Source organism: Pocillopora verrucosa, chromosome 2 (assembly GCF_036669915.1).
Source record: "Pocillopora verrucosa isolate sample1 chromosome 2, ASM3666991v2, whole genome shotgun sequence".
Taxonomy (NCBI): domain Eukaryota; kingdom Metazoa; phylum Cnidaria; class Anthozoa; order Scleractinia; family Pocilloporidae; genus Pocillopora; species Pocillopora verrucosa.
The window spans coordinates 8,887,978-8,900,192 of record NC_089313.1 but is presented as its reverse complement, the minus strand read 5'-3'; the positions used below and the strand labels follow the sequence as shown (position 1 = coordinate 8,900,192).

Below are 12,215 nucleotides of genomic sequence, written 5' to 3'. Positions count from 1 at the left end.
GTTCACAACTTGAGAACTCTTTCATAAACAAGTGATATTTAATTGTTTTTAAATTCAAATACAAACACCATTAAAACTGAACAGAATCACAAAAACTAAACAATGAGTGGTCAACACGTTGATTGCCAAACAACAGAACAGTACTGGAATAATGACTTAACCCTTTTAACGTAACTGAATAGTTTCCACTACATGTTGCAAGATCTAAAAAATAATTCTTAAATTTTGTTGCAGAAAACATTCTTTGAGAACATCAAAGTGTAAAACAGAGTGATGGAAATAAACAAACGTTGGAGAATTGAGGGGAATTGCAAAACATTTTCAGCCCAGGTTTAAGGACCACATGACAATTCTCTGTTGAAAATGATGGAGGGGTAAACAAATTTTTTCCGAAAACCACTTCTAAAAAGTTACAAGGGGTGGTTCAAGATTTGAAAGAGCTGCACAAATTAGCACAATATTGTTTGCATTATGCCATTCTGTTGCTGGGATGACACCTTGCAAAATCCTAAAATTCTTTATCTGCTCCATTTTCCGTTCAACATGAATTCTCACTGCAGCAATTCTCCTTGTTTGCTCAACCTCTTGTCTTGACAGCTGCCTATTTGAGTCTCGTTTTGGGGGCATATTCAGGGTAACACCTAGTGGATCTAGTAGGTCTTGAATTAGAAACCTCTTATCAGCCATTACACTGTCTCCTTTTTCAAGGAGGTCAAGCAGACCACTTTCCTTAACAATCTGCATATCAGAAGCATTACCCCCCATAACTTTGATAAGAACGTGACTACTCCCTGTAGGGCTGATACCCACTAGAAGCTTAAATGTATTGTGTGACTTATAACTAGAGTATGTTAATGTCTGGTTAACTAGGGATGAAGGTATCTCTATGAAAAATTCAGTACAGTCTAGTATTATCGATGTATTGTGAAATTTCTTGAAACAATCAGGCATATTGGTTGCAATAACTTCTTTGCTAGGCCACACAATTAAATGTTTCAGATTTGCAGCAAGCACATTGTACCAAGTAATTAGAACTCGTGAAACAGTACTGACTGAAACACAAAACCTCTGTGCTAGATCCTGCTCCAGTAGTCCAAGACGTAGCCTCATGAAGACCAACAAAAACTCATCCAAAAGTCTCATTTTCCTTTTAAGGCCTGGCTTTTGTTTAACATCATTTTCCAAATATTCCTTTTCCTTTAGTGAATCCTTTCCATTCCAGTAATTTAGCTTTCCAGTTATTAGTGATAAGCTGTTAAAAATTACCATGAAAGTCCCAAAATTGACGAATCCGGTGTAAAATCTGGTTTTCAGGTCATCTCCTTTCAGGTCCTCTGCTGTGAGCAGAGGAAGATTCACTTGAACTCCAAAATCTTTCATTTCAACTGTAGCTTGAACACCACTGTTAGTAGAATTGGAACAAAACTAAATACCTTTATCTCTTGATCCATCCCTGGAAGTCAAAATTGCATGAAGTGGTTGAAATATAGTCGTGGAAACAGTGATGGAAGTTGTTTCCATTGCACACTGCTTGTTTGGTGCTTGATGAGTATTCAGCCAGCTCTTGACAAGTTTGCACTTTCGAAGATGTCTTTGATCCCCTCAATCTGTTAGGCAAGGGTCTATTCCGTCGAAGTAAGGATTCCTGGACTGGCTTCGAGGGGAACAAAGATGGAAACTGACACCACGGCTTCGGGCCTTCTTCGCCTTTAAAATGCAAGCTGTAAGCTCGAGTTCCAGACTTTGCAGAAAAACTTTGATGCACATTACTGACCCTAGAAATCCAAATCCTTCTAGCTTTAGTCTCCTTTGGAAGTCTGTGAAGTTTTACCGCCTTTCCATTGACGACTTTGCCACTATAACTATGGCAAAGTGGCACACAACAATAAATCGCTCGCCAAGGAACTGTCTCCTTAGCCACCATACTGGATGTGTACTTACCATAGCCTCGCTCTGGAGCTAAGGTTTCCTGGTCGACTTTGCGTTTGAAATATCTTGGGAAAGGGCTATTGCTCGTGTCATGCGATCTAAGCAAAAATGATCTAAAAAAGGAGAGTAAAAATCTTATCCCTAAGCTGTCTTGATTTAAAATGTTTATACATAGCATTCCTCAAAGTATTAACAAATTGAGAAGCGCGGAAAACGTGCAATTTCGGCTCCACTACGCAGTACAACTTGAATTAGAAAAAACATTAGGTTTATTATGGCTGTATTGGCCGAGCACCGCACATATAACAATTCGTTATACAACAACCTAGAAAAAAAAGTACAGGGCTTGAATGAAACCCCGAAAAGAAAAGAAACAATTCCTAAAGATTTCGAGACTACAAGACGTGAAGACATGTCGTCCTTTATGTAACCATCCTTAGCTACGACACTTTTCTATCTGCCATGCCTCTGAAAAACTCTATCACTAACCCCGCTGTTGGCAGCCCTCAACGGTCCTCCAGACCGGAAAGAGTGAGTCCCAAATACAGAGGGATCAGGAACTATGTTCTGCAGACTTTTAGTTAACTGGCCCCTGAAGGTTGCATACAAGATATGCCTATCAACTCGAACCAATTTGTAGGACGACTTGGTTTTAACAAGCGGTCAGAAAATAAATTTACTAGAGTCAGGGCTGATATCTAATTTCTTCAAGGACTCTTTGAGTAAGAAAACCGGGCAAACATTTCCCTCGGATTGAACGATAACCACTTCGTCACCTTGCCTAAGCTGGTCAGTCTTGCTTTTGTCTACTTTGATAATCATGAACCCTTCATAAAAAGGAGTATGACTCATTCTAATATTAAGAACCTCCTCAGATCTGAAAAAACCCGCATAGGATAACATGTACAAACACGCGTTTCTAAGCTGCAGAACATTGGACAAATCAGCTCCTTCTACAATATCTTTGAGGACTTCAACTGATAAAGGCTCTTTCCTATTGAGTCTCCCAGCCCCTAAAATTCTTTTAGCAGCTTCCCGAACTCTAGAAACCACCTGATTATCAGTAGGAGACGCCATGCCGGCACTACAAGAATGCATGTGCAACAGTGAAGTCATTTCAATTTTATAACACCTCTGCCTGAAGGTATTCTTAAACAGGCTCATTGAAGTGTGCATAATAAATGCAAATCAAGAAAAATAAAATCTACCACTTGAAAATGATGAATCAAAAGGTAGCTGACAAACCAGTAATAATATCATAAATAAAGGAAAACTCCAGTCACGAGAGCGGGCAAACGCATGAACCAGCTCAAAAACGACGCTCCTAATAAAGGAAGTACCCAAAGACTTCTCCAGAGGTGGGTACCAAAGACCCTAATTATAAAATCTATTACAAAGGGAGCAATTGTCTTTCGGTTGTACAAAAATTAGATGCAGAGCTACTACACTAAAGGACAAATCCTTCGAGCCAAAAACGTGATTCTTGGCTTTACCTCTAATAAAAAGATGCTCAAACTTGGGAAGAATCACGCAATCGTGTACAAACGTGTTCCAGTGCTTTCCATCGTCACATCGTAAAATCCAAAAACAGGAAGACTTCCACATAGGAATAACTAAAGTTCCTACAGCCTTATAAATGTAGGCGTTTACAGCGTAGGGATGTCGCAATTCAAAGTTGTCCTAAGGACGTCGATGCACAAAAATTTGACACCAGACACGTATAACCGTGATTCCAATGCGATTTATTGTAGAGTAATAATCTGATGTCAAACACGTCAAACTAAAATACAAGCCAAAAAACCGAATCTAAGCGATATTACAAAGAGGTAAGCTAATAAAAATGATTATTACATAACAACACAAAAAAAGACGAGCGCACAAAAGCCTAACAATAATCGATCAAATAATAAAACGAAAACAACAAGGGGAGAGAAAAACACGCTTACCGATTGTCCTCTCTTTACGCCTGAAAAGAAGTCGCAAATGAACGCAGTAATTAACTTCGCAGATAACTCTCTTGCATTAACTCCTTCTCTAGCAACAACGCACGAGGTACTATTCTTTTTCAGTAAAAGAACTACAAGCGTAATCTGATGCGTTAGGATAGACAAATCTAGCAGGCGGTTGGAAAGGCAACGAAAATTAAGAGAATTGACGTTGTCTATCCAAAACGTCAATTCATCAAAAGCTTCTTTCGACAACTCAACCTGAGAGTCCCATGACTGTTTCTGATTTACAACGGTGTACTGAGCACGTGTCATGATTTTGGCTACGCTTCCAACACAAGGAGTGAGCGGGATGACTTGGCCCACCACAGATGCTTCATCTCTAACTTTTAAAATTTTACAGTTATCCTTACGTAAGAGATCAATGCTACTCTTGAGCTTTGAAACCCTTCGCTCGGTAACCGAAATAAGACCTTGATAAGTATCAAAAACAGTTCCGAGGCAGGTAATAACTTGAACAGGCTCCTAAAGGGACTTCTCTTCGTTGATAACAAAGCCGTACCTAGTCAAATCAGTGCGAACTGTCAAACTGTTGATTTTGGCCATGATAGAATTGGTACCACCCCCTTTGCACCTCCTTGAAGTAAGAATAGGCTTTGATAATTTGGTGAACAAATACGGTGCGGATGACAACCCAAAAGGTAAAACTGTGAACAGAAAACACTTCACAACACCATCGCCAAAATCCCAGGAGAAAGCTAAGTATCACTCCTCTTAAAAATGCTAATACAAAGTACCTGACGAACTGTGTATGGCAGGGAATTCCATATGTCTACAATCCTGTTAAAATAGCTATATTTAAAACTAGTTATAGTTCTCACTAGAGCTGCCCCGCCCAACAGTACCATTTTCTTTTTCTTTTTTTTTTTTTTTTGAGTTGGGCTTGTTGTTCACAGTTGTGTAATTTTTCTGTTATGTTGTTACGGAATTGCGGCTCAGTACTTTGGTTTTAGTAATTTTGGATCTCAAAATACTACAAGTGTACAAAATGTAGTTTTGGGAAGTGCTTGGGATGTTGTTTTTTTGATGTGTGGTTTAACTTAGGATTTGTTTGTTCTTCATGATCAAGAAGAAGCAGAATGTAGGGACTTGGGTGAGTTTTAACATTGGAATGTTATAGGTGGCATTGTAGAGCAATTTATAGACAGCATTGAAGAACAATTTATTATTATATTTAAACCTGACATTTTGCCCATAATTGACCAGGTATTAGACACAAAATTATACCTTAAGAGGGCAATTTTAAATAGAATTTGTTTGAAAGGCATTCAAAAATTGGTCTGTTGAATAGAACGTTCTATTATTATAAACTGTAAAAACGATAAGTGGATGAATTATAACTGGAACTAACAATATATTTTTATAATAATTGATCTTTTTTGATTGATTAGAGCTTTTTGTCAATATAACTATTGTGATGTGGTATCAAAATGGAAAAAAATTAATGGAACTACATGTATGTACAATATATTTGGCTTATAAAAAGTGGAAAAAAGAGAAAAGTATGAAATTTGAACGAAGCTATATATACAACATATTTTTCAAAATCTATTTTAAGTGACGATTGTGTTTTTAACTCTGATATTAAGTAAAGTGGTATGAATAAAATTTCAATGTGGAACAACATTGATATAAAAAATAATTAAAAATAAAGTATTTTTGTTTGAACTTTTGAAGTTATCCTTAAATGTCAAGATTGTACAGTGTCCAAATATGATGGTCACCAACGTGAAACAATGTTTGGTTTTATTACTCGTTTTTTTATTTTTCTTGCGTTGGTGGCTGCAGTTGGTGATTTACTATCTCGGTAATAAATTTACCGTTTTTTGACAATGTGAAGTCGACATTTTCCAGCAACAGAAGTTTTTCTGTTAGTTCATCTATGTTGTTTCGGTATTGGAAAATGTCCTCGTTTAGGTAGACGCTGAGTGTGGCATAGTTTGCCACAACGTTGAATTGCTTCTCTTCCTTTTCCAGTTGAAAGGTTGTGCTCATGTCAACGTAACAGTTTTTAACGAGCATTGCTCTGTTGCAGGCTGTGCAACTAACCATAACTTTAGATTCTGTGTTTCCTGTGATTTTGCTTTTACATCCTTTGGTGTTGCACATTGCATTAGTGTCAATGATGACATTTTGTATTTCTGGGCAGCAGATTTGAGGCTTGATAGCAGTTGCATCTGTATTTACGTTGGTAATATTTTGCTTCTCGGCTGGCTTTATGATGGTTTCTGTACTGCCGTCTGTAGAATGATGTCGAAGTAATATGTAAATCCTTGCTGGCTTTTTCGATTTCGGTCTACTCTTTGTACATATCTAGTAAAGCCTGAAAAAAAAATGTTTATTTTATATTTTGTTAACTTATTTATGAAAATGCTAGAAACATTTTCTATGTAAACTTTGCTTAATATCAGGTATATTATTTGCTCAAAATAATTCTTTGTTTGGATTGATTGAAGGCAGCTGGTAAATTTTGAATCTCCTCTTATAAGTATTATGCAATCATTGCATCATATGTTGCATATTAGCAAATTCATGTATGTGAAGTTACGGCCTGTTTTTTTGCCTGGCCCAAGATGAAACAGTGAAAGCCAAAGAAAGTTTTTGGAGTTCAATAAATATCTTGAAAAAAAAAGAAAGAAATATGTTGTGGTTAAAAACAATTGGCCAGGGCCACAGTAAGCCCAGTAAGCACTGACCCTGGAATCATGTTAAGATTTCTTTAGTGTACTCACTTGCAGAGGATGAAGAGGTTGGAGAGGAGGGAGGAGATGACATCCCAAACTTCATTTTCTTTTTTGGACTTTCGTAGTTATCCATTTCACTGTAAGAGATGCATAAAAATATGTCACATTTTCTCTTTTATTTTGCAATGTATGTTGTGCCAATTGTTCTAACCTGGATTCTTCCAGAAGTCTATATTTATGATTAGATGTTTTTTTTAATGCATGTAGTCTTTCAAAAGTAAGTGGTTCAATTACAGTGTTGGAGAGTTTACGAACTCTTGATAATGCAACATATGTTAAACCTGCAACCTTTTCAGTTGATCCTAGGTCAATCCAGCACTTTTTGAGAGTTAAGCCTTGTGACTTGTGGATTGTCATTGACCATGCGAGTTTTAATGGGAACTGTACTCTTTCGAAGTTATTGCCAAGAGTGTTAGAGGAACTTGTGACAGGGAATATAGGCACACAATTAGGTGTGTCTTTACAAAAACTTGGTCCCAGATAGTCATCATCAAACTGTACAATTATGGCAATGGGTAGCATAGTAGCCTTGTGACTTTCTGAAAATATTATATCTTTGATAGTTCCCATAGTACCATTACAAAGTCCTGCCTCTGTCCAAAGGTTACGGGTAAGCTTTACTCTAGCTTTTTTTGATAGATAAATTATTGGTTCTAGTCCACCCATTTCTTCAGAACTTAAGGATTTTGCTCTTGGGTTGCTGTGATGGGCATTTATTTGCACAACAGTTTCTTGGAGTTGCTCTAACCTTTCATAGTTGTCTTTAGCAACTTTTCATTACTAAAGGATAATCTGACAGCCGTATTCTGAAAGTTTGTTTTATCAGTGACATTGTGTGGTTGCCTTGATAAAAGCAAATTCCATTCTTCAAATGTTGAATTACTATCCCTGGCTCTTATTTGAAGACCTCTAAATCGCTGTTGTTCGTTATCAGCGCCCCTAGCTCTTTCGTTAATTTCAAACTTCACAACTGTCTCAAATTTTTTATACGTGCAGTATCCTTCGACTGCCAACTTACTTTTGGGTTTGGTGTGGTACAAAACCTGGTCTGTGATTGGGGGTAACTGTGCAATATCCCCAACTAATATAATAGACATACCACCAAAGGGAACTGTAGAAATACCAGTTGCCTGCTTACAGCGTCTATTTATCCAGCCAAACATATTTAATAACTGAAAATTCATCAATGATGAGATAGTTAACATCCTCAAGATCATGCTGAAGTTTTGCCAATGCTGATGATTTTAGTGGCCCATTTTTCTTTCCTTTGATGGGAAGCTGCAAAAGCGAGTGTAAAGTTTTTCCTTTGATATAAAAGGCTGCGATTCCAAAGAATGCACAAACTCTGCACTTTGTGTGCAGAAGTTGACTTAAGGCTTGAATTACAAAGCTTTTACTAGAACCTCCTAGTCCAGTAATCATCATTAATAGTGGTTCCTTGTTTTCAGAAATAAAGTGATCTTATAAGCAATCCTTTGGGCATCATTGAATTTTTTGATATTAACCCGCATTGGAGTTGTTTCCTTTCTCAAGTTGTCGCCTTTTTTTGCATAGTAATCCAGTGGGGCATATATCCAATTTCCTGAGCAGTGTATTTTAACCTATCCTGTGCATAGAAATCAGAAGGACAATTCAGACTAAGTTTGTTGCCATTATCACTTTGCAATTTCATATCTGCAATTATCATCCATTCCTCTCTTTCACCAGTGTCAGATTCAATGTAGTCATCGTTATTTACCAGTTGTTGCACATATTCTGAAATAGAATTGATTTGCTGTGACCAGTTTGGAACAAAAAATTGGGCATCAGGCGTTTGTAAGTATATGTGCCATTGGTTAATGTAAACAGAATCAGAAGCTTTCTCATTGCACCAAGCGTCATCAAGAACATTGCACCATGGCTTATACTTTAGTAATAGATATCGACAAAGCAAATCGTAATTTGGACCCTTGGTGTTAGACGAATAATTAGGAAATGCTTTCAAAACAACTGGATTAGTGCGTTTCGCTGTACCTAATTTGGCCTTGAAGTAATTTGAAGCGAATTGTACAAAATTACATTTAGAAATTCCAGGATGATCAGCTTCAAACATATTTCTTTTCGCATACAAATCTAACAATGATTTTTCAGTGTCCAATGTATCATTTTCTGATAAAGATACTTTACGGGAACCATCAAGTGATGACGAAATAACTTGGAATGTTAAACTAACAAGCTTTAGTGAAAGTAACTGATGCATTTCTTCTTGAATGCTCATATCCCTTTGTCCTACAGCTCTCATGATTATTTTTCTTATAGCTTTATGACTATTATCTTCATTTTGAGAGTTAATCAAAACAGACGTTAAGGCATCTTTTGCGACTTGTGACATTTTTTCACCCTTTGAGGCATACTTTGCAATGTATTCTAAGCAAGAGTGATAATCTATAATGACCTGAATATCACATTTTCCTCTCCATCCCTGTAACTGCAATTGCCGGTTGTTGTTTAAGCGACTATCATTCTTTTTGTCACTACCTTAACCTTATAGTGGACCCTACCATCTTTAGATTAAAAAGTCTCATACTCCAAATGGGTATTTTCACAAAGTTCTTTTGGAAAATTGAATCTACAACTTACTTCATCATTTTCTCCTTTCTTTCGCAAACAATGTGCTGTAGAGCAATTGGTATGTCTTTGCACTGTATTTACGAGATTTTCATAATCATTGTCCCAATCATTTTGAATATCTTCAAATCGAAGTTTACATGGGTGATTTGCTGGCTTCACCCAACTTCCATCATCTGGGTTAGCTGGATTTTGTGTTGACATTAGATAATCTACATAGTCACAAATAATGGTTTCAGCTTCTTTGCCCTTATTAATTTCTTCTATCTTCTCTAACAATAGTTCTGGAGAAAGGTTACCATCATTTACAGACTGATTTGCAATATGACCTTTAAGTGCTGTTTGAGACAGCTCACATAAGCCAGGGTCACTTTCAAGTTTTGCTATTCCATGGCAGTGAATAGATCCTCTCTGTACAGAAAATTCATACCTAAACCAATGCCATGTTACATCTAGTGTATTTTTGAGCCAATGTTTTACAAATTGTTCAGTTCTTTCAGTGAAAAACCAGTCAAGCAAACGAGGGTTATTTATCACATTATCTCGCCTCTGAGAATCTGTCAGTTCACTGCTATTGTTAAAGAGTTCATGAAATTCTGGCCAATGAAATTCAGCACAAGACAAAGTCCAAAAAATGGTGGGAGCGCCAACTTGTGTTATTATAGCTTTCAAATCATCTTTTGCACGATTCCAGTATGCATGTGTGCCAGAAATATTCTTAGCATAGTGCATGAGTTTAGATATAAGTGATTCATAGGAGTTAGACAAAATCATTTGCTTTGAGTCATGAATTGATAGATTTGCTTCTGATGGATTTTGTTTCAGGAAGAAATTACTTTGCCCCAAGATTCTTTTTCTATAAAGGATATTGTAAGCCCAATAAGCAAATCTAGGGTGAGATGCAAATCTGTAAACCCATTGTCCATCTTTCTGTTCTGCAAATTTTATCAAATGCTTGAGCTTTTCAGCAAGTGATTGAGTTTCATTATTTGATATATCAGAAACAACCGCACTATTAGTCGGGTCACCTTTTCCATCGGGTAAAAAGAGTTGGAAATCCCAATGATGCTAAGAACTGCACATTGAATTCATTTCAAGGCTCACTGCCAATAGTCCAATCATGAGATTGTGGTTGCTTAATGAAGGCATCTTCAACAATTTGTTTTTCTTTTTTTAGTACTGACATTTGAAGGAATAAAACTACCCATTTTACTATCTGAATTGTAAACTCTTTCATTGTCATCATATTCAACTGGACCACTATCGACTTTAATATGTGAACTTGTTGCACCATTGTTCTCGACTTGACATTCTACCTTTAGTACATTTGAAAGAACTCCATTTTCTGGAAGTTGTGTCAGGTTTTCTTTACTGATTCTGACATCTTTGTATAAGAAATTATTAGGCTCTCCATGTTTTTCTACACCTGTTAGCCAGTATAGAGCATCAGATACTTTTTTAAGCCTGACAATAAAATCCTCAGAACAATTGTTTTTACCATTTACAGTAAACACAATGACAGGAAGGTCCTTAGGACATCGTGGCAAAACATCTGCAAGCTGTTGCACATCTTGGGGCAAAGTTATAACATGACCTTTGTATGCCTTTTGACCACCTCTTAGTTTGGTATACACATGCATAACAGGAAAAGCTCGTGCAATCAACATTTCTTCAAACTGTGTTAAACCTTCCAATTCTTTGGGCACTAGCGATGGGATCATAGAATTTTCAGTTGAAAACTTTTTTGGAGTACTTTTGTCTCTTGTGCAACGTGAACAAGTATAGTTAGGATAATTTTTGGGTTTTGCCTTCAAAGGCCAAGCTTCTTGGCAAATGCTACAATGATAAACAATGTATTTTATACTGTTGTGAAATTTCCTCATATTTTAACTGCAAATGGTTGGGAATGAAATTCTTTACCACCTTGCATTGTGTTATTGAAATAAGATGAATTGTTGCTTTTGTCATGGAATACTGAGAAGTTATCTGATTTTTTTTATTATTCAAAGGTAACTCTGATGAAACAGATTGCTTGATAGGATTGGTAGATAGCTTGTCATTTACTATTGTGCTTTCGTGTAAAGGAGCATCATTGGCCAAGACAGATTGTTCAGTTAGGCTTCCACCTATTTTATTCCGTCTTGCAGTCTTGCAATTATCTCTACAGGTTAACTTCACTTTTTTCACTTGTTCATAATTATTAGAAGAGTTTTGTCAACTACAACAGAGAAATTATCCAGGTTATTATCATTATTCAAAGGCATGTTTGGCAAGGCAAAATGCGTAATTTGACTGTTTGACAACTCGCCATTTTCTGTTGCAACTTTGTATGAAGGGAAACTATTGGTTGAGGCAGATTGCTCAGTTGTACTTGAGACATTTGCGGGCGTTTTTATTGTACTGTTGCAATTGCTTTTTCCACTGTTGAGTCTAACTTTGCCTTTTTCTTTTTTCTAGTTTTGAACGTTTAATTTTTCGTTTCTTTGCCTCCTTTGTTTTAAAGATATTTTGTTGCTTAGACTGCTTTATTTCAGTTTTGGAATTAGGATACATGCGCATGGCATGACTTTCTTCAGTAAGCACCTCATAAGAGTCGTAACTGGTGTTTGAAAATTGATGTTAGATTTAAAGCATCTTCTCTTAATGGGTATCTCAATGAAATCTATATTGGATTTCATTTGTTTATTAACTATTCCACATGATTCGGGTTTGGAAACCATGTTGCTATCTTCATAAATTGCAAAGAACCACCCTTTTGAAAACTGCCTTTTTAGAGCAGCTAAAGTACAGAATTCTTTAACACCTACACAAAGATCATCAATGTAGGTCCATTTCCCTTGAGTAAGAACTGCGCAGGTAAAATGTCCATTATAACAACGTACCATCTCCTTTAACTTATATTCACTTGAGCCTACATGCATATTTTCAC

At 36.6% G+C, this 12,215-nt stretch overlaps 1 protein-coding gene and 1 pseudogene across 1 annotated transcript; both read right to left on the bottom strand.

Annotated features, from left to right (window-relative positions):
* Positions 1–402: 402 nt before the first annotated feature.
* Positions 403–1,380, bottom strand: LOC131799575 (uncharacterized). Its single transcript, XM_059117288.2, has one exon. The coding sequence runs from the start codon at positions 1,378–1,380 to the stop codon at positions 403–405; it is 978 nt and encodes a 325-aa protein (XP_058973271.2).
* Positions 1,381–6,718: 5,338 nt separating this feature from the next.
* LOC131786699 (uncharacterized) lies at positions 6,719–10,018 on the bottom strand (annotated as a pseudogene).
* Positions 10,019–12,215: the final 2,197 nt, after the last annotated feature.

Bases quoted from the DNA above. Each gene is read 5' to 3' on its own strand.
- LOC131799575 (XM_059117288.2), bottom strand. From the start codon at position 1,380: ATGAAAGATTTTGGAGTTCAAGTGAATCTTCCTCTGCTCACAGCAGAG.